This window comes from Streptopelia decaocto (genome assembly GCF_964273445.1).
Source record: "Streptopelia decaocto genome assembly, chromosome: 3".
Lineage (NCBI taxonomy): Eukaryota > Metazoa > Chordata > Aves > Columbiformes > Columbidae > Streptopelia > Streptopelia decaocto.
The window spans coordinates 89,592,964-89,616,486 of record NC_138656.1 but is presented as its reverse complement, the minus strand read 5'-3'; the positions used below and the strand labels follow the sequence as shown (position 1 = coordinate 89,616,486).

At 35.5% G+C, this 23,523-nt stretch overlaps 1 protein-coding gene across 9 annotated transcripts in view; it reads left to right on the top strand.

The window, feature by feature from the left end:
- RIMS1 (regulating synaptic membrane exocytosis 1) overlaps positions 1-23,523 on the top strand; it is a gene marked incomplete at its 5' end in the record, with an annotated part of 308,320 nt that overhangs the window by 168,017 nt on the left and 116,780 nt on the right. For all 9 annotated transcript variants that reach the window (XM_082048664.1, XM_082048671.1, XM_082048670.1 and 6 more), the window contains 10 exons: positions 3,527-3,594; positions 4,337-4,447; positions 6,578-6,677; positions 8,622-8,745; positions 15,577-15,623; positions 16,469-16,581; positions 17,642-17,772; positions 18,089-18,260; positions 18,390-18,546; positions 19,679-19,750. In XM_082048664.1, the coding sequence (XP_081904790.1) occupies positions 3,527-3,594; positions 4,337-4,447; positions 6,578-6,677; positions 8,622-8,745; positions 15,577-15,623; positions 16,469-16,581; positions 17,642-17,772; positions 18,089-18,260; positions 18,390-18,546; positions 19,679-19,750 (1,095 nt within the window). The remainder of the gene's footprint in view (positions 1-3,526; positions 3,595-4,336; positions 4,448-6,577; positions 6,678-8,621; positions 8,746-15,576; positions 15,624-16,468; positions 16,582-17,641; positions 17,773-18,088; positions 18,261-18,389; positions 18,547-19,678; positions 19,751-23,523) is intronic.

Sequence of the window (23,523 nt, the reverse complement as noted above, 5' to 3'; positions counted from 1 at the left end):
CTGAATCTCAAAATACTAGTTTAGTGGAATTATTTTGTGTAAATAAATGGTCAGTTCTAGGGTGTGGTAGTGCAAGAATGGCATAAATAGGTATTGAGTAAAGAAGCAGCAATGACGTAGGATGAGGAAGGAGAAATTATTTTTAAAAATATAGCTGTAACAGAGTACTTAACTGCAGATGTCAAGACCCTAGTGCCAGTGTTGCTGGTTTATTTTTCAAGCTCATTTGTGGATTTTGTTCCTTTATGTTTTAATTTGTTTATTCTATTCTATGAGTGTTTATGAATGTGGTTTAACTGACACTTTCCATTGTAAAACCCTTTTTACAGTTGGAGATTCATCTAAATTTTGCATGCCAGTGGTCTATTCCATACTGAATTTTAAGGGGAATTAAAAAATTCAGTCATTTTTCAAGAGCATGGACTTTCTTATGTATTTTCTCCCCAATTAATGTATTTTTGCAGCTTTAAAAGTATTTAGCAAATTGTAGACCTATCACTTTCATTCAATAATTTTAATTTGCAAGCTACCTTTATGCATTCTCGGTGTCTCACCCGTGCTCCACCGCAGTACATCTCCATGTGGCCGCACTTGCAGCGCAGTGCAGCAGAGGGCAGAAGGACCACAGCTGTGGCCATGGCCAGCTGTGGTGGATGTAGCTGGTGGCTTGGAATCTACCGAATTGCGGAACAGATAGGAGGGGTGAAAGGGGCGGAAAGCAAAAGGTTTATGTGTGGGGAGGACGGGGTTGTGAGGATGTAGCATATTATCACGGGGCATGAGGGGAAGGAGGGATTAAAGTACACAACCTAAAGAGAAGACACCAAAGCAGAAGGAGACTGAAGATGGAAGATGGCAACAAAAGTGAGAGGGAAGAAAGGCAGCAAAGAGTAGGCGGCTGGTGAGGAGGGAAGGTTAGCAGGTAGGAGCCAAGGCAGAAGACAGATGAGAGGATCTTGCTGCAGCAGGAACTTGGTGGGGAGGATGCTGTTATAGATGCATAAATCAGGTGCTCATGTGGCTGCAATAACCAGGAGGAAGAGCAGCGAGGATGTTCGGACCCAGAAGCTGAAGCTGGGGAAGGAAGAAAGGAGAGGAGGGAGCAATGGGGACAAGAGCAGAAATGTCTCTGAGTGCTTGGACACACACCTCTGCATGCTGGAGCTGACATTTGTTCCTGCCTGAATGTTTCTCCATCAATGAGCAATTAGCTGTGAAACACAGAGGCAGAGCATGTTGTGTTTTGTGCAGCAGGCCAGCTCACACAGGACGGACCTGCTGCTTGGTGTTACTGCTGAGTCCATTAATGAAAACTGGAGAGCTCTGTGCTTACTGCTGGCACTTGGCGAGGCAGTCTGGTTTGTGAATTTGTTGTTCTTGTTGCAATTTTGAAGTCTATAAAGGGGCAAGGAATGACGCTAAAAATAAAACTGAAAAATCTTTAATGTGAAGTTAAGCTCTCCAAAATGGCAGTAGCTAATGTGTAGTTATGCATGTGATAATAGTAACCTGTTTAAAAACATGCTTGTGCGTATGATCATGTAGATGGTAAGCTATTAAATATTTTATGGGTTATAAAGAGCGGCACAAAAAAGAGTAAAAAAATAATAAACTGTTCGATTAAATATATTATTTTCTTGCTAGAAGCACGCTTTGTTTAGGCTTCTGTTGGATGCCTGTGTGCTAGTAAGAATACTCATCTAATAGTAGTGTTACAGAGACGTACTTTCTAAAATTAGATAGTGAAGATATAATGCCTAAAGTCTAGATAATAAATAAAATATGTTTTCTGAAGACATGGAACATATCAAGAGTGCAGAAGGCATTGGCAATAAATATTTAGCTTTAATGATAAAGTCAGTTTTTTACCCAGTGGCTTTTAAATGATTACTAAAGAGTTTGTAGGAATGCTTTCAGGAGAGCAAGTGAAGAGTGGTTTCATAACAAAACTAACTCTGGGACATAATAATTTTAAGACTTGAAAATAAAACATCACTTGTAAATTCAGAAAGTGGTATTATTAAACTGTTCCACTAATATTTCAAATGAGCAAGCTTCTCTGCCTAAGTCAGAGTGAAAAATGCCTGGAGTGCAGGTGTGGGTATAAACCTCAGTGAGAGGGGACTGTATATCCCTCAGGGTATAAAACTGTCTCTGAAGTGATAGTTTAGATTTTGGTTTGGTGAGGGTTTTGTTTGTTCAAGTGTTTAAAGGCATTGTAAAAAAAAATGGCAGAATCCTCTACTTTTTCTCAGATAAATTTAAAAAATACCTCTTGGTTATTTCAGATCAAGATTGTATATACAAGTGTTATTGCAAGAAAACAATTAGAAACAGTTGTCATTCTCATTTCTAATGACACTATTGCATTTTTATTACTACACTGTGGCAATGCCCAAAGGGATGAAATAATGCCAAGGTTCAGAGCTCACACGTATTATATATTCTCTTTCAAACTAGCACAGAAATACTTCAGCTTGTTCCTGCTATATCAGTCTCACATTTATCCTTCTGTTGGATCTATTCTGGCCTTCCTCATTCTTCTGTGTCCTTCCCAATATCACCTGCACCCTTCCTCTTTGTAAAGAAAATCGCACTCTGAATTGCACTGCCTGATAGTCTTCCTCTTGCAATTCCTGCCTCCTTTTCCTTCTTGGAGCACATCAGTCTCTATTACAGACAACTGCCACTGAAGTTGGTAGTTTTTTTGCTACCAGTTCATCCTTCTGCAGCTGTAATGTATCAAGTCAAACTGTGGTTTCCTTAGCTTTCCATAATTACTTATATAGTCTCCGTGATCTTATACTCTGCCTCCTTTTCTGCCAAACCCTCCCCACGGTTCCCCTGCTTGACCCAATGGGCTCATGGCTTCCAGACTGCTGTAATTCACGGGTATATTCTTGATGTACATGCTATGTAAGTTTGTCCCAAGTGAAATGGAAGATTGCAACCTCTTATCTGCTGTTGGCACTGTTTGCTCTGTTTGTGTGGCTGTTTTGCCCTGTAGTCTATTACCCTTTACCAGCTCCTGTGTCTCTCCATCTGTACAATACCTTTTGTCACAGTATTGATCAACTACTTGGTAGATTCTTGAGTGTGGTTGAGTGTTCTGTCCTGAACTATAGCAAAGTGCCTATTTTGTGGAGTATTCTCCCTCGTGTCATCATTAGCCGTAGTCCTGTGTGTTTGTTATGGAGACAGGGGGAAGAGGAGGGCGATGCACTGGGGTCTGTTCTTGGAAGATGACTGGGCAAAGTCAAAAACAGCTGGAGTGCACAACCGATTCTGAGGTGCAATTCGTGAAAAAGCAGAGGTCCAAATAAATGCATTGCTATGTGGGTTTGTTTTTATATTATTAGGCTATGTTATTTTCAAATTGGTATAAGTTAATTTGAATCATAATACAGGTTTTATATTTGCTTCACCAAACTATTGCGCAATAAAATTCATGCATGTAGAAGTGATCATTCGTAAGTATTTCTCTCTTTGAGAGATTACACATTTCTTTCTATTCCTGTTCTTCCAGGTGACTTGGATTATTACTGGCTGGATCCTGCCACGTGGCACAGCAGGGAGACATCCCCTATTAGTTCGGTAAGAAATAGGGAAAAAGAGGTCCACGAGTATGAATTGAAATGTTCGCTGATTATTTCCATTTAACATAGTTTGTTGTTGTTGTTGTTAAAATATATTCTATACAAATTATATGAAAATTTGGTTCAGTGAATCATGGAAATTTCAGAAAGAAGTTTTCATCTAAATGTGTACTAGTAAAATTGTCCAAATTTTAACTTCAATTTAATTATTTTATAGACATGATACTAGATTTCACTGTACACTGCAAAAGCAGCTGTGAGTGTGATGGGGCTCTGGGAGAGATAAGTGACTTTTTCTAGTGACTTGGAGTGGGAAAGGATTATTTGGATTTTTCCTATATAGTGAACCCATATGTTAGAGCTGTATGACATGTACATAATTCTAAAGAACAGAATTTATGGATGTGCTTTTCAGAGTCATGGAATTTAAAAGTAAATTATTAGTTTTATTACCTAAGGTATGTTTTAAATGTGTAATTGTATTGAACTTTGAATTGTATCGTAATTCTATATGCACACTTAGTGCTGAAATTTTTTTACAGTGGGCATAAATATTTAGCAAAGCCAGAGTCCAAAAGATATAATAACAGAAAGCTCAGGTACAATATGTAACACTTCTGAAGGATGTTTGTGTCTACCGTAACATAATGACCCAAAAACTGTATTGGTTTATAAATGTGCCTCTAAATAAAGGAAGATGGTTGCACTTCTTTAATTCCACTGCTTTTTTTTTTTAACAGCATCCAGTAACGTGGCAGCCTTCTAAAGAGGGAGATCGCTTAATTGGGCGTGTTATTCTTAACAAGAGAACAACCATGCCAAAAGAATCAGGTGCATTATTGGGGTTAAAAGTAAGTGTTACATGGCTTATGCAGCAAATGAAAGAAACTTCCACTGACCTTAGACCTAGAGGTCTAACACATTAAATCAGAGGACTTTCAATCATGTGGTCGTTTGTCAAAAATATATTCCTTATTTTTAGTAAGTTTTGAATGTTATACAGGTAAGTTATCTTTCTATGCAGTCTTCCACTTATCCATGGCATAGGGGCTGAAACGTTTTGATTAACAAGTGTGTGCTTATTCAGATTTCTGTCTGCAAGACATACACTGCACATTGCACTGCACTAATGGAGCCCTGCCTTTTCTAGCTCTGCTGTTTCCATTTCAGTCAAGTAATTCATCTCATAATCCACATACATAAATGTCATCCAGATGCAAGTGTTTACAAGGTCAGTGTTTAAAATCCACACAACCATTTGGAAAGAGAATTTTTGTAGACCGATACTAAACATCTACACAAAAATTCACAAAAAAAAACCCCAAACAACTTTTAAAGCATAACTGAGATTGTATTTAATGTAATTGCAGTTAATCTGGTGCCCCAAAATTAAGACATTGGCAACATGTCCTATTTAAATCCCTAAAACAGTGATTTGTAGTGGACTTTAAGGTTTGTGTCCCTAAATTCCTGGAATACTTAAAAGAGCACTACTTCTGAAGCTGGTTAGGAGTACAGTGTGCCAGGTCAAGAATTTCTCTCTCCATGTATATTTTTAACTATATGGACCTTCAAAGATGACTGAGAGAACTTAATTCGGGTGTCTTTCTCCCTCCATTGAGAACAACAGAAATAATGAAAATATGAAACATTCCCATCCCTTTAGAATGGAGTCTACCTCAAAGGGCACTGACACTGAACTGCTTCTTGCATACAGCTGTCTGATAGGTCAATCCATCACATGTGATGGACACATGGGTAGTCGGGTCTACTTGTCATGGTGGGAATTATATCAAGAAAGAACCCTGTGAACTTCATAATGGCATGAATGGCATGTCCTGAGTAAGAACAATTTATCCACCTTGAAGTGAGATAGTGTTGCATGTGAATACAGATGAGAACAGCTTCACTCTACTAAATGTCTAGTAGTCTGTAGCACAAAGCAGAATTTTAGTGGCAGCGAGCAATTTTTTTAATATGTGAGAAAAAGGCTGGTCCTAGTAGGAAATTTAGAGATTAGAGAACTTCTCTTTGATTTTTCAAGTTTCATTTTTGTATGATATGAACAAAGGCCCCCACTTAGAAATTTAACACATTATCTTGTGACAAGCTTGTTGGCAGGTACACTTCTGGATCTTCTTGGATGTATATCTGTATTAAATCTCCTACTAGCTGTTGTGGTTGCAACACGGGGAAATAAAACCTAATGAACCACTGTTTCATTTTGTTAAAAAACTCTTCCCTGGATATCGCTGACAAAAAAACCTGACTGATGAGAATAAGACAGAGAATAATTGCACCTCAGCAAGACTACATTTTCTTGTTTTATATTTTATAAAAATCTATTCTCTTGAGGGAACCTTTTTTTCTTCTGATTTTCCTGAACTCCTTATCCTGCAGTTATTTTCAAAGATAGTTCTCTTCAGTTCTATGTAATAGAAACCGTAAGTTGCTGGTTTGTCCTGTCATGTGCTTGGATGAGAAGGCCTGGGTTTTAGCATTAACAATGTTCTTGTCAACTGTTTTCCCATGTTTCATAGTGGTGTATTTGCTAGGTTTTTAATTGTTGTACCAATTTGGGATTTTTGTATGTTTGGTTTGATGTACACTTGCAATTTAAACTTAAGAACATGAGAGACATCTGTTTGCAAAAGTACATTTTCTTTGTTATTTGTTAATAAATGTTCTTTCTGCAACAGATTAAGATACTTAGCAAACTGCATAAGATTGATTAGTCAAACACATTAAAAGGAATATAAATTTTATTCATTCTATGTCAGCTTTACTTCTTTTCAACTAGATCTGGCCTTTTTGTATCTTCAGCTTTGTCCTTATGCCTCTGTAGAGCCCAAATTGATAATAGATTTGGTTATGCGTATTTTAAGCTTAATTTTTAAAATAATGCAAAAAATGATCTGTGTTTATGCTTTATCTGATGTCTGGTTTCTGGCTTGGAAACTCACAAATTTATGATTAACCAGGTTGTTGGGGGAAAAATGACAGAATTGGGACGACTCGGTGCCTTCATTACCAAAGTGAAGAAAGGTAGCTTGGCTGATGTGGTGGGACATCTCAGAGCAGGTAAATCAATCAGTTGCATACAAAATAGATTGTCTTTTAATTATGGCTTTTTGTAATGCAGCAGTTAATGTAAATTAACGTTGATCATGTAATGTGCTAGTATTTTTTAAATACAAGACAATATTGTAAAGTTGTTATGGAATGCCACAGTTGCCTACATTTCTAATGTATTATTAACTCCTATTGCTTGGCTGTGTGAGCAAAATACGAGACAATCCTGATCAGTGCTGGTGTCAGGCCTGAGTGTTACTGGTAAACTTTCACTTGCTAGCTCAGGAGCTGCTTGTTACACTCTACAGAATCAATGCAAACATTTTTTAAAATTGTTTCATTATGGCAAACACAACTCGCTTTACTTTTTTTAATTTTACTTGCACTATAGTGTCACCTGAAGGATGATTCAGTATGTAAACAATGGACTTAGTGCTTCTTTAATGTGAATTGTCACCCCCCAAAAAAACAAAACAAAAACACCCCAAAAAAATTATCTTAAAATATTTCATTTATGTAAGATGTGTATACATATATTTGTAGTTTATATACTCCAAATAAGTGGCTGTGCTGTTGGCATTTTTCAAGCTTCTAAACCAAGCAAGAACTATGCACAGCAGTTGGTTTCCAAAAGTACTTCTTAGTAGTTTATATTTTTACCATGGCTCTAAGCAATATTTTTCAACTGTTGTCTTAGCAAACCAAAGTCTATGCAATGCCTTCTTAGGAATCCAGAAGTTCCAATGACAACTTGTATGAATTTAGGATAATTGCATGAAGCTAATAGTCATAAAGAAGTAGAAAAGATAAGTCTCTAAAAATGTCCTACTTTGTTTCGATATCGGTTATTTTTTTTTAATCCAAGTTAATATACACGGAGCCGATAGCACAAGTTATTATAGTTTCTTATAGATCTTAACTGCAGATTATAATTACAGAAAAGAAGTTTATCTCCACTAATCTTGAAGTATTTAGGCTGACATATTAATATTACTTCTCTAATGTCTGGTCTAGGTTGTTTTTTAAGTCAAAGCTATTTTTAATTTCTCAAAATTTTTTTAGAGCCAAAATGATTTTACAGAAAAGTACATTGTTTTGTACTGGTTTTCAATGAATGGGAGTCTATTCATCCTATTGTATTTGACTAAAACACACGCACACAAAAAGCTGTGGATGAGTCCTTGATGTTAGGAAAACACACCTTTTTGTCTTTTATGGAAAACCTCCAAAATTTGGCTGGATGATAAATCTTTGAGTAATTGTACAAAACTCATAAATTTTAACAAAGGCAAATCTGAAGTCTTGCATCAGGAACAGAATAAGCCAGTACAACAGTAAGCACTAGGAGCCAATCAGCCAGAAAGCAGCTTGGCAGAGAAGTGTCTGGAGGTGCTGGAGGACAGTAAGTTGAACATGACTAAATAACTTTCGCATCATATTTTCTATTCTGTCTCCCCTGACGTCCTCAGGAGACAGTGATTCACTCTTTGCTTTTATTTTTGGTTTGTTTGAGATAGACAGTGAAGACTGCCCTTTACTTTGTAGAGAAATCAAATTGCACAGTATATGAATTATAATAAAATGTCATGATTTTAAAAGGTTTAACAGTAGGTATTTATAGTTTTGATTTTGGAAGATTAACCTGTTTTATTTTGCTAGTTAAAAAGGAACCTTTAAAAAGACTCTTCCATTTCATAGCACAAGAACAGGTCCTGTATTACTTTGAAAATACATAATATGTTTGCACAAGTGGTTTCTTTAATATGTTTTCCATGTACAAATTTCAGTTGAGTTCTGAGAAAGAAGCCTTGATAGTGTCTCAAAAGTATTTTAGGGTTTCGGCACAGGTCTTTAAATGATTTTGGGCAATGTTACTTGATTATATAGATTTCATAAATGTTTTGCACTTTGTAAAAGAATGTGAAATGAGATAAAATTCTCTTTAAATTCAAGGGGATGAAGTTCTAGAATGGAATGGTAAACCCTTGCCTGGAGCTACAAATGAAGAAGTTTACAACATTATTTTAGAATCAAAATCAGAACCTCAAGTTGAAATTATTGTTTCAAGACCTATTGGGTAAGGCTAAAGACTTACTCCTTAAGCACAGTTATTACTTCTACTAATGGGACTTTTAAAAGGACTATTTGTGAGTTCATTATTTTTAATCTCATAATAATGGAATATGATTCACTTTCTATTATTGCAGTGATATGTATTTATATATAATTGTTGTTCTCTGTATAGTCAAAGTACTAACAAGGTTTTTGCCAAGTGACAAGGGAAAATTGGTGGCTCAAGTGTACCTGTGCATGAGAAAAATCTGGTTTTCAAACTTTTAGCTTCACTAAATCAGAAGAACTTGTATGAGTCTTCATGAGTAGAATGAAGCATCAGCAAACATTTAGCTTTACAGGATTTTAATAAGTCCATGCTAGCAGGTTTTAAAAAGGCCTCCTTTAAAGAGCCAGAAAAAGGAAACCCCAAAGCTCTTAATTGAAAACACTGTATTTAGCCTTAAAAGATACTATCATTAAAATCAAAAGTGGAAACAAAAAATTAATTAATTAGTATTAATGTGTTACATTTATGATATTAATTCTTATTTATTATAAATTCAAGTTTGAGGGTTTGTGATAACAATTCTCATATTCTTGATTTCCCAAATAAGCCTTAGAAAGTTCATTAAATGTGCTTGAGTTTATAAGACTAGTGGGGTTGGCCCTGCATTTGTCACAACTGATTTATTGGTATTCTACACTCCTTCCCTGAAAACAACTCCATTGGGACTGTTTTGAACTAAGTCTTACAGGATTGAATAAGAATTGTAAAATGTAAATTCACATTGATATTGCAGAACAGAGTCACATGATGAACAATAAATAGTGACTCCGGGGGAGCTTAAAAAAAATAGTAGTTGCTACCTGCCCTGTAGTTTGCCACCTGCCCAATTTTCGTATACACTCACTGTAAGTCTCTAAATACCACTATCCTATAGGCAGATGGTAAACTGTTTCCTCGTTATGAATGCATGATTATTTCATTTTGAATTTGCTAGTTCTAATTATTATTATATTTTTCATCTTTCTCAAATACAATAAATTTTCCATTTTAGAAACAAAAAACACCATTAATTTTCCTTCTGACTGAACCATTCTTCTTTTACATTTATTTCACGTCAACTTTTGATTTTAGTTTTGTCTACACTGTGCAAGTGTAGGTATATTTTGCAAATTAGTTCTTCCTTTTTAATGGCAATCACTATTAAGAGTACTTAAATAAAATTAATATTCGGTGCTAATTACAGTTGTGAGTTTGACCTTCTAATGGAAAGTGAAAGCTTGATGTGGTTGTTAAAGGCTAAAATTGTCATCCAGGTGGAGACTGTTGGGAAGCAGAAACATTATTTTACATTCTTTAGTCAGATAACTTAGGAGACATTCGTGACTGAAAATTGCAAATTCAGTCTTATGTCTTTGTAATTAAAAATAAAATGCCATAAGGCGATTTTTAGAAGTCTGGTTTCTATGTTTAAATCAGTGGTAAAGAAATATGTTGATACTGGACCTGACTTGAACTCCATGTCTCAATTAAAGAAAGCCTGAAAATTGATTTGTACAAATGATGTAAATGGAGAGTCCTGGATTAATATTTTAAATAATGAGCTTTCGATATATTTATTGCTATCAGCATATTTGCAAATGTCAACATATCTGTAAACTTTTAAGATAACTTCATTATTATACCAATTGAACTATTATAGCTTATGAATTTGATAAATCTAATAACTTCAAAATATGAAGTACAAGGTGACCAGATTCCAGTGACATATTATTGGAGAAAAATTGAGAGAAAATACCACAACTGTTGGAACTGAGGCATAGAAAATGAAGTGCATTCAATATCAAAGAATGTTTCTGAATCTCAGCAGTAGATTTTACAATTAAAAAGTGCACCCAGAAATAGTACCAATAAAACGTGAAATTCTGCTTTGGATTACCCATGCATTTTTTTTCCAGGCATAGGCAAAAATGGAGCACATCGGGTTGTGCTTTTATTTTGAGATAAATGGAGTATTAGCACAGAGATTTTTACATACTATAATAAGACTATTACTGTAAATTTGTGTTCTGATTGACTTTTTTGTTGTTACTTGAGTTTATTTTGGTTTGTTTGTTTTTTGAGAAGAGCAAATAAATATTCTATAGTGACTGGAACATATAACTCCAAAATGTAAAGCTTTTTCCTTTTTCCAGCAGCAATTAGTCAAAGTCCTATTGTTTCATATCAGAGTGAGATTTACCTGTCTGTCATCTTAAAAGAAGAAAAAATATCAGACATTGTAAAATGAAGGAAATCCTGATATTAGTTAACGAGAAAGAGCATACTTCACAGGATTTTTTCTTTAATAATTATAAAATTATAATCTGTGTAAATTGTGTTACACAATGGGAAATAGTTTGTAGCATTAACAGATTACTTCCCCTCCCACAAGCTTCTCCTTGTCTTGTTATCCAAACTTTGAGATTGTTTCAAATTCATGAGAGGGAATTTTATTCAATCCAACAAATCTAGTATGTCAAAGTTTGTGTCTACTTTGGGTGCTGAGTCAGCAAAATCGAAGCTGCTTGATCCAGCATTCAGTGGTAACGCATTACACGTACAATTCCTGAGAGGAAACAGGTTCCCGAAAGACCTGATAAATGATATTTTGCCTGCATAATTTAAGTGTTTTCATCTCTCAGTATTAATAATGCAAATAATGTACCAGCACTTTTAATGGCCTTGATTTAAAAAGTCCTAGCATATTAGGTCTAAAAAGCCCAAATATGACACAGTTTGGCTTAAGTGAATAATGGGAGGACTGAAAGCCCATGCATTAGACTGCCCACAAATAAGGCTGCTAGTTACAAAATTGATGTCTAAACAATTTTCCCAGTCCTGTAAATTTGGATTTCGGTGTCTACCAGCAAATGTAATTTTGAGTAATGGATAATTGTAGGATGTTTATTAGCAAAAAATGTGAAACATGTAACACTATTAGCAGATGAAGGCATAACAACAATAAACAGTATAACCACAATAGTACTGTGAAAACTCCGTAGAAACTAATTGATGCTAATGCTAATGATTGCAACACAAGGTAGGTAAGAAACCTATAAAAAGTAGAATTAATGGGTTGGCTATCTAAATATGAGGGGAGGAATTACCTATGAATATGCATACAACGTGAGAGGTGCATAGAAAATCCTCCGGCAGAAAGCTTTTTGGAGAAGAAAGCCGGCATGGTCACTAACTCACCACCTCGTGTGTTCTCGGGTGAGCTCTATGGGATAGTGCAGGTAAAACAAATGGGTTTTTTTATTTGTCTCTATTTTCTTGGTCATATGTCAGTTATCTTTGCTTGGATTTCCACAGATAATACTGCCAAAATTGTTGTTTCTCTGGTGTGCTTCAGCTCCTCCATGCAGGAACTGCTACTGTGCTCTAGGTCCTCAGGAGGAGGTTGAACCTCCATCATAAACCAGGCAGTACTGAATTCCAGAGAGTTGCTGAAGTAATGTAATTAGTGCAAACTGCAGATTGGTTTGCAGGCTCTGATGGGAAGGAATGGTTTTGGAAATGGGAGGATGAGCACTGGGGACAGGTACTCAGATGCTCTGAAAATTCTGTAGGATGTCCTGGACGATATTTCTGTTCCTGGAGAAAGCTAAAAAAAGCGTGGGTTACAGCCACATCTGAATTTGGTTTGTCTTCAGTGATCAAGCTCTTTACTATAGCCCTCAGAGAAATCATAACTGTTCCTGCATTTTGCAATACAGTGATCCTCACAAACCATATATCTGCACAGAGTAGTCTCAAGTTATATTTTGGTTTAATTTATGTATTCATGGAGATGTGGGAGGATCAGACAAAAGATAATCGTATATAACATCACATAAGACCACAAAATACCTTTGCCTTCCAAGGCAGGGATAGAGAAACAAAGTTCAGTGCTGGCAGCTCTTTACTGGATGAGTCTCACATTACTTTTCTGATGTTCACATTGCTCTGAAAGGGGAGTAACATTTTGTTACTATTTTAAATGAGTGGTCATGCAACTTCTTATTTTGTTTTAACCGTTTGCTTTTACTAGTCTGGTTTTGAATATTTTAAGTCATGAGCTACTATTGCTTCAGAAGAGCTTTTTTTTGTAAATCATAGTGTCTGGATATTTTCTGCAATCCAAAAGTAAAAGCAGGCTAGATAACGCTAATTTTCTTCCATAACAATTTTTACGTTATACTTTCTTTTTCAAATTTCCATTCTTTAATTAAAATGCCAAATTTTTTAAAAAATATCACCCATACATTTGATAAAGTCTAATACACCTGTTATTTTTCTTGTGCACATGTGATACTTAAGAAATGATTATATAAACTGGATTACTGAATTTGTAAGAAATTTGCAAATAGACAGAAGCATAGCTTTAAATTACTTCACGTACCTTTTGAAATCAAAAGCAGAAATGTTACAGAGCTTGTTCGAATACTCTGCCATGAGTGATCAGCACTACATTGCATTATTTATTTATTTATTTATTCATTTTATTTTCGTATCTTGCAGTTCAGTGTGGAGCTGGACCTAAACAAGATAAACATTAGGGAAGAGATTTTCTGGCAATATATTTTTTATATATGTGCGCATACAGACACGTGCATTATATATATTCTTTTAAAATATATGCCTAAATAACATACATTTTATATATAGAAATTATATACATGTATTTTTAAAAGGTGTCCATTGTACTATGAAGATTTATAGATTTCAAATACTAATTCTATTGCAAACCATGCATTTTGTCTGGAGTTGAAATTTATGCGCTAATTTTCACTGTTCTTGTCAGGTTTTGATAAGAATTGCAAGAAGTTAAGACAAGTACATTAAAAAAAATTGTAATTTCAGTTCTTTCCTGTCTGATGAGTAAGTCTTAGAAAGGTCTGATTATTTTTGTCATTTATCTTTACCTGGTGAGGAATTTTGTATCACCAGCTCTAAGTAAGGAAACTATGCTCAACTTGACCATTTTTTTCATGGTGTGGCATCTTTATTCCAGTGTCTGGTTTTACCTCTTACAAACTGTGTGGATCTAAATGTTGATTTATTGTTAGACTTTTCTGTGTTGGTCTAATAGTGTGAGGGTGCCTTAGTGTAAGTATAAGTGAGTTTTTAAGTCCTTATATATGTAATTAATATTTGAGGCTTATTTTTTGCCTTTTTGTCTACTGTATTTTCAACAATAGAAAAAAATCCAAACAAAATTAATTTTAGTGTCTTTTATCACCTCTCCATGGATGATGAAACTTGACACTATAGTTGCACTTTCCATGTTGAAACACTCATTGCACATATGCGCCTTTGTTTAGGTATCCTAAACATGACGGTATTACAAATAATGCTATACTGCAGATGAGAGTGTTCGTATTCTAACACAAAAAAATTATAAACTTAATGTTGTATTGAAGAGAAAAATCAGTTTGAATATGGTAAATAAATATTTCAGACTGCTGAGAATTGCCCAGAAAATTCTGCCCAGGAAGGAGAGAAAATGTTAAAGAGGAAGAAGCCTGCACAGCAGCCCTGCTGTGGAGAGGTCATGAATCTGTTTATATGTTTGTGAAGTAGTACTATGCCTTGTCAACAATGAGTAATTCAGTTATATTTCCATGAGTTTGAGGAAGCCAAATTGCTATGGAATTATGAAGTCAAGGCGAAGAGAAGAACATTCTTGTTCAGCGATGTGAGATGTAAGCTGATGTGAGACATTAGCTTGGCACTGAAATAGCCTTTTTTAAAACGTGGGCACCAGAAGTTTAAATTTCAGGACATGAGAAGTATATTTAAGACTAATCGATTGGACAGTGTTACATTCCTTTTCAGACTTAAGAGTCTTGTCTAGGTATATGAAAGTCACTTACGAAAAAGAAGTCTTAGTTTTATTGACTTTCAAGTCAGCAAGATAGTGTTTTGCCAAACAGAGAAATGCCCAAATACCTTTAAAATGCTCAGCTTTAAACTTAAAATCTTGTAAATGCTCTTCAGAAATGTTATTGTAATTCCAATTTCAGATTGTTATCTGTAGATGAAAATATTTAGGAGTTTCCATTTTCCTGCTCTGCTGCTTTGCTAACATTTCTACAGTAACAGTTGTTTCTTGCTCTTGCAATATATTTTCAATGAATGCTGAGAACAGAAGAGAGCCAGCAGCTGGCATCATCCAGATTTTGATGGAAGAGTACATTTGTTGAGGGCAAAATTTTGATAGATGTGTGTGGACTTAACTAGCTTGATTTTGCTTATACCTGTATATGTGCTGGGTATGTGTATGTCAAAAAAATGTCCATACTTAATAATAATATGGTTTGATTTTTTTGTAGCCTATGAAGAAATGCATTATTCTTTAGTTTGTTTAACATTGCTAATATTATTTGCTTTTTCTTTTTATTATTATAAGACATTTTCATCAGTTTCATGCCGTGAACTCCTTGAGACGATTATATAAAAATTACTAGTGAGTTAATCTATGTCTTATTTTTTGGATTTTTTCCTCCAAAAAATAATTCAACATCTGTAGCTACACTACCTTTTGCCACTTTTCCTAAAAGCTCTCTAACTTTATTGTTCTGGTTATAAAAATACATTCTTACCTCTGCTAGTTCCTTAGATTGGAAGAAGTAGTTTGCATTAGTAAGTTTTTAATGGATGCTAGTGGAAAACATGTCTTTAAATTTTTTCCCTTTCACCCCTTGTAACCCAGTAGAACAGAAGCAGATCCTTATTTCTAAAAAAGTGCCCCAGAAATGTATTTGTTACAGCAGAAAGTCATCTCCATTGTTTCTAATTGCTATGTGTATATTCATGTTTTAGTGATATTCCACGGATTCCTGAGACTTCTCACCCCCCGTTAGAATCTAGTGAGTACTCGCCTCATTCCTTGCACTAAGCACGGTGTTGTACCCAGCATAATTGTTTCAGCTATGAATTTTCTGAAAGATGAGCACTGGGAGACTGCTTTGGCTCTGAGGGTTTTGTATGGCAAAATCCAATGGGTTTTGGTCTTGTGTGTTAAACTTGAAACAGTATATGATTAAAGCACCATTCAGCATACGTCCAGAGTTCTTGTTTCTCTTTTTGTTAACAAGAAAGCACTGGTTAGATGAGATTTTTACGTATTGTGCTTCAAAAACATGGTTTTCTTTTTAACTATCCCATTTGAACCATGTCATCTAGAGTGTGTGAGGGCCATGGTCCCCTTTTCACATCTGAGCTTTGTTTGAGATGCAGCCAGAAACCTTCCCTGAGACAGGGTCCTGTGGGGCCACCGGGTGTTGTTACACGTGTCATGAGCTCATCTCATTAGTCAGGGCTCTGCTTCACTGGTGAAGAACTGCTGATGTCCAGCAGGTCCCAGAGCATCCTCTATGCCAGACACATGTCCTGTATACCTTTCTGTGTGACAACTCCTGGGGAGAAGCTACTGGGAATATAATCCGGTTTGTCACTGCTATATGAGGAGTGCTTCTTTACATGTTATTTCAAATAAACCAAAATAAGGCAGGTTTAATCTGGGGTAAGGTATCCAGACAGTCTTTTTCACCATGCTATCTACATCAGTTTTAAATCTTCCTGTATATTAGTTCAGTTGTGCTGTGTATAAAGATAACCTTTTTACAATTCAAAGAAAAAGCAATTCATAAGTTATCTGAATTTACTTCAGAATTTTGGATGGAAAGTTCATGTGTTTCTCATGTATTTTTAGGTTCAAGTTCTTTTGAATCTCAGAAGATGGAAAGGCCTTCTATTTCTGTTATATCGCCGACCAGCCCTGGAGCCCTACGGGATGCACCGCAAGTCCTACCAGGGCAGCTTTCTGTGAGTGTATTTTGTTTCTCCTGAGTTGGTAATAAAAACCTGTGAAGTGCTGGTCCCTCAAACCTCTACATTCCCAAGGTCTATTGGGAGGCGAAGATAAATGTTTGCTGTTGGTAAAGACTAAGATCTTTCAAAGGTTTTTTTAAGACCCTCTATATACATTCACACCCCACCACTGTAATCACAGAAGAGGCAAAGAATTGTTGCCTTAATACACCAAAGTGTGCAGGAATTTACATTGAGAGGAGCCCATAAAAGTGCCTTGTAATTAGTCATCCTGTATCCTCTGCAATGAAAATGGCCATTCTGCTGTACATGCACTGTAATCCACAGAAAACAAGTGTAGTGCACTTTTTAGTGCTTCATGAGAGCATTTGAAGAGCTGTGTATTTCTTAAGAGTTACGCTGTTCCATAAAACATTTTAATTTAGATACACACTATATCATGGAACTGTCTGTAATACTTATTTGGAGCTGTGCTTATTAAGTATACTGTGGGCACTTAGATTTTGTTTTGTACATTCTTTTGTGTTTTTGTATTGATCGTATTAATTTCTAAGTATACAGCAGGCTCAAAATTTTCATCATACTATGATTCTCTGAAGAAATGGTTTAGCTGTATGTTATGCTTTGCATAACGTCATTTGCAATGTGACAAATCAGAGTAGGTAGATTTCAACTATGACTCGAGTTTAGCTGCAATCAGGGCTTCCTATTTGAATGTAGCTTTTAAGGTGCAGAGCTAAGACGTAGACTGGTTTCAATGCACTCAGATACAAGATTGTGCACTGAGTACAATAAACAATGTGAGTATAATCAGCATGACCATTTTATTCCGTTGTCGTGAATACAAAAGTCTTTGGTATAAACCATCATCTTTCCCATCTAACTTAATTAAATATTAAGGAATTTGACATAAAGTATATTTCTGGGAAAAAAAAAAATCTGTCTCTAGACAAAAGCAATGGTTAGTTTTACACTGTGGTTAATGTGATGCAGTCTGAAAATTCTGTTTGTTCTCCATTTTTAATAATGTTTTCTGGTAACTTGATTCTTGTAGGTTAAACTGTGGTACGACAAAGTGGGACATCAGTTAATAGTAAATGTTCTGCAAGCAACAGATTTGCCACCAAGAGTGGATGGACGCCCCAGGAATCCCTATGTAAAAATGTATTTTCTTCCAGACAGAAGGTAGTAATTTTTCAGATTAGAAAATTATGTTGTTAGTTACTATGTATTGAATAAATTTTTAAATGAATGCTTAATAATTCCTTTTAATAGTTTGTTATTGTTAAATTTATTGCAACAAAAAATTGCACTTGAATCATGCAAGTCAGTGTCAAATCAACTTTGTGGACATTTGGATGAATGTGATCCACTGTACAGAAAATACTTTTCTCTTAGACATCATCAGATCAGAAGGAATGAAAACAATGAGTGCTTATAAGTAGATGGCATTTTATGATTTATCTCTACAAACAATTTACAACAAATATTTATGTTTCAGTGATAAGAGTAAACGGAGGACTAAAACGGTAAAGAAAAGTCTAGAGCCAAAATGGAACCAAACATTTCTCTACTCACATGTACATCGTAGAGATTTTAGAGAACGAATGCTTGAAATAACCGTATGGGATCAGCCAAGAGTACAAGAAGAAGAAAGTGAATTTCTTGGAGAGGTGATACATACAATGACATTTCTACTGAGTTAATTGTTTGGTTTTGAATACATATGCATATATATTTTATCTATGTTTGTGTGTATGTGCCTCAAAAGTAAAATTAAAACCTGATAATTTTTCTAATAGATTCTTATAGAGCTGGAGACAGCACTTTTAGATGATGAACCACATTGGTATAAGCTACAGACACATGATGAGTCTTCACTACCTCTGCCTCAGCCATCACCTTTCATGCCAAGAAGACATGTTCACGGTGGAGAAAGCACTAGCAAAAAATTACAAAGTAGGTCCAAATTCCATTCATCTCTTTTAAATTTTAAATTAGAAATGCTGGATATGGTGTAATGGTATTTAACTTTCATATACAAGATAAAAATATGATAGTCTTTAGACATAATGAAAATTTGAAGCAGAAAAGAGATGCAAATTTTGACATTATGACATGGCAGTCTTTCACCTGTGACATATAACTTTTAAGTATGGAAACCTGTTGGATTTGGTTTGCTTTTCACTAGCAAAAGAAAACTGTTCAAATGTTTGCATAAAGTTCCTTTTAAATAGAAAGATGAAGATCATCTTTACTGAATACTTTTTAATAATTTAAAGATATTTATTTTTAAAAATAAAGTCCTTAAAGACTTATGAGGCTTAAAAATTTGGGAGGTACAGTTGTTCTGATGAGTCGGATTTCAGGTTTGAATGAGCTATATTAAAAGAATGAAAGCATTGAAACATTTGAATATTGTAGCCTCTCTGTTAATTTAAATTAATTTCAGATTTATTTAGAAATAAGAAGGACATAGGGTATTGTTTTAAAATACATTTCCAAGCTATTTTTCTGTTTTTGCTTAAACATGGAAGTCATTCATTCCAGCCAATGGATGGGAAATTGGTGCACATTCAGGAATGAATTATAAAAAGGTGATACTGCTGTAATTGCTGCATGAGGATACGTATAGAGTGAGAAAATTAAAGGTTAATCTTCATGACATATTTAAACTTTTCTAAAAGCTGGCAGCGCTGTTTCCTCTTCCCCTCTCTCACCATATGCTGCCACCTCTCCTTTCCTGTTCAGCGAACTGATTCAGCTTACTCACTGAAATAGCATAAAAGCATGTTTTTTTCTTCATTAGAGTTAACGTTTTGCTGGTTTAGTGAGATAAACTATCCTGGTAGTTGATTTCTGAGGACTTGATGGAAGGAGAAGGGGAAAGGGGGCTGCAGCAGCTGTAAGATGTTAAATTGGCTCAGCCATCTTGTGTGACATCACTGTCAGTCACTCCAGTTTAGTTCTCTTCCTCTGTTGTTTAGACTTAAAATCATCCTTTTAATCAGTAGTACATGAAATGAACATATTTTTACATTTTATAACACATCCAGATGTTCAGGTATTTGTTTACCTTACTGTTGTGCAGGATCTCGGCCAATCAGTGATAGTGACATCTCAGATTATGATGTTGATGATGGTATTGGAGTTGTTCCTCCAGGTGCGTGGGTGAACAGCATGGTCCTGCTTTCTTCTTCTTCTTTTTTGCCTGTTTGTTTTTTCCTTATTTTTTTTTTTTAATAACATTTTGGAATATTGAGGATACTGGTTTCGGAGAGTGCATTGTGATAAAAACAATTTACCTGATTATTCCATGGTACCTGTCCTAAATCATGGTGAATTGAAAGATTCTACTATTCATTCATTGATATTTCTTTTACATATCATTCTTCATATGGGAATCACTGGATCATTCAAATTGTTTAATTATTTACTGAGTAATGTTTCAAGCATTATTTAAAATATGAATCAAGTTCAAAATATCATTTTAAAATGCTAATTAAGGATTCAGTGTTCACAAGCATTTTTTTTTTATTTTGCTGTTTGCTTGAAACTTAGATATAATGCAGTCTCCCATGGACTTTGTTGAGAATGCATGGCTCTAGATTAAGGTGCATGTAGCATGGCTGTATCTTTTCCAGTTTTCATAAGCCTTCATGAACTATCATTACCTAAATGTTCACAAATATATACTTGTAGAGACTATAATGGTTTGACTTACAGTTCAGCATTCTTTACATACTGAAAATATTGAGAATCATTTTGGATATCACATTTTACTACTTCCATTTGACTGTTTCCGCAAGTCAGATGAATGTTTCCCAATTGTCCCTAACTAACTGAAGAGTCACCATGCCATTGCCAGCACTAAATCAGTTTTTCTGTGGATCTTCCTGGTGAAAATCACTGAATTAAGTCACGGTGGGATTTGGAAAGCTGTCTTGTCTTCCAGATCTGGGTTTGAAATAATCTGAAAAATTATTTATTCATTATATAACCAGATAAAACCCTATCGTTTTGATGTTTAGTGAGGCAAATTCTCCTTCTTTTGATGTTAATTGGGTTTTTTTCCTTACTTAAAATACACTTACCAACTGAGTTTCTAAGAGGTAATTTTTTTCAGGTATGCCTAGTAATGATATTTGCTTTAAGTAAGTGATTAGTCTTGATATTTTTACATCAGGTGAGTGAACATTTAAAACTAAATCATAGGTTCTAAATATTTTTCCTCTTTATTATTATTATTTTGTTGTTGTTGTTGGCAATATAGATACTGGCATAACTGTGTAGTCTTATTTAGTTTAAGCTTTCGGTATATTGTATTAAGAATTGGGGCTTTTTTCAGCTGCCAGTTCTTCAAGGTGTCCATTTGCCATTTGAAATAATCCTGTGCGGGGTTGACCCCGGCTGGACACCAGGCACCCACCAAAGCCGCTCTGGCCTCCCCTCCTCAGCTGGACAGGGGAGGGAAAATGTAATGAAAGGCTCATCATAGTCAAGACAAGGACGGGCAGGGATCACTCACCAGTTAGTGTCACAGGCAAACAGACTCAGCTTGGGGAAAAATTAATTTAATTTGTTACCAATCAAATCAGAGTAGCATAATGAGGAAAAAACCCTAAATCTTAAAACACCTTCCTCCCCCTCCCTCCTCCCTCCCCTCCCTTCTTTATGGGCTCAACGTCACTCCTAAGTGAACACCAAGTTCAGAAATGCGTTCCTACCCTCCTGTCCAGCCTTCCTTACTTATCACATTGCTCAGTCTTTCAAGACTTGGGACTGCTGCCTTTGTTTGCACTGAGTGAATAGTACAGTATCTTCTCCACCTAACAGTCTCCTCTGTTCAAAATGAGCTGCATGCAAGTTCCTTGTTGTGCTGCAGGGTCGTTACCCCGTCCCTGCTCCTGCCTCCCAGTACCATGGACCTCAGCAGAGTGCCCTGCAGCTCTTGTCTGGTCCAGATTTCCCACAGATTTTCCTGTGAGGGATGTGTGGGGGAGGGAACAACAAATATTTGTATTTCCCCATTATAACAGGGAATAATGATGCAGCTCGGGTGCGCTCTTAGACCTTTTTGTCATAGCCTCTACTGGCTTCAACTAGATTAATCTAGGATTAAGATATTCCTTCTCAACAGAAGTAATGATATCAAAATCGAGTTTGCAACATGTGATGCAAAAGCAAATGTTTCCCTTTAAGTCCCTTTTTCCTTCCTTTTCCACTTATTTGCCAACGTTACCCACCATTATATATAAGCTTTCTCTCTATTAAAGGTATATTCTTACAGTTATTAATTTATTCTTTTTTCTTGAAATATTCAGAAGAGAAGGAAGTTATTTTGCCTTCTTAATATCTCAAGATTTTCACAAAGATTGTTGCTCGGTTTCTAAAAAATAGACACATAATTGCAAAACGTAGAAGCACAAACCTTCATTTGATCACCACCATAAGCTAACAAACAAATGATGACGATATTTTGGCTAATTTAATTAACACTGGATATTGTTAAAACTATAATTTCAACTGCTTTGTGAATTGCTAAGGCAAATGCAGTATTAGCATTTAGTAAGAACAGAGAAAACTCTTTTGCTAGAGTTTCAGTAGCTGCAAAGAATCATTGCTTGTCCATGGAAGTAAAGACTGCTACATCAAAAACAATGGTATTTGATAACTTCAAGAGTATTTTCAGAAAAGTATTTTTCCCTTGTCATATCACAAATGTGCCTTGTCTTTCGTATAATTGTACTGTCCTCATTTATTAGTAGCATCTTGCAGTGATATATATAATTTTTAAGAAAATCAGCTCGTAGAACTGTTCATAAACAGAATTTGTATCAATAGCTGAAATAAACTTTAAATTGAAACTTGACTTTAATAGAAATGATTTTTGACAGCTTTTTGCAGTATGCCCACATGTATTTACATGAAGAAAATATTATTTTAATCGCTCGGCCTCTCCTTGTGTGAGAGCTGCATCAGTCCCTTAATTATCTTTGTGATCCTGAGCTGGACTCACACCAGTAACTCCATGTCTGTCTTGTGCTGGGGAGCTCAGTACTCTGACTGTGGCCTCACCAATGATAAGTATATAGGAAGGGTTAGCAAAGCGTCAGCGTAGGATTTAATAAAAACTGAACGTGTTTTGAGGCCTATCTTTTTAACCAAAACTTCAGTAACTTTCTTAATTAAAAAGAAAAGAAAAAGAAAAAGAAAAAAAAAAAGGGTATTTTTAATGACCTGTGTTGCCTATGCTATGGGTAACTCTTCAGAACAATTTATTTTTCTGTCATATGTAACCTGTATAAGTGGTTGCATTGTACTTACTTTCCTCCTGTAGCAGCAGGGTGACATCAACACAACACCTTGGTGTTGTCTGTATTGTCTTAGAAAAAAAAAAAATAAGTTCTAGTATGAAACATTTGCTAGAACCATTTTCATCATCCATCTGCTTCCATTTCATGTCACATGTGACAGTTTCCCATGAGCAACTGAGAAACTTCTTCTGCGTGAGCTGCCATAAGCTTGGTTGCTGCTGTTGTGCTGGTCCATGCAAAAAATTCCTCTGCTCACTCTGGAGAGCACGGAACCTTTGTCTTTGAGGATGTGAGGAAACGTTGCTGTTGCTGTCACTGTCATGGTCACTGTGGGAGTATGGATACGATTTGACCAACTTGTCAATACTTGAGCTCATACTTAGGACAGATGTGAATTGCCATTGCTCTATCTGTTCTGTAAGCTTTGTGTGCACAATGCACAAGTTTCAGATATTGTTCCCTGGAGAGCTTGGCTATGAAGAATATAGGAGATAAAATCATCCTTCTATACCAGATTTTTAAGTGTACAGGACAATCCTAGCTGTATTTTTTCCAGGCAGACCAGAGATACTCTAGAGGTAGGTTTTAAACTGAAATGTATAGTTAAATTTTAAATATT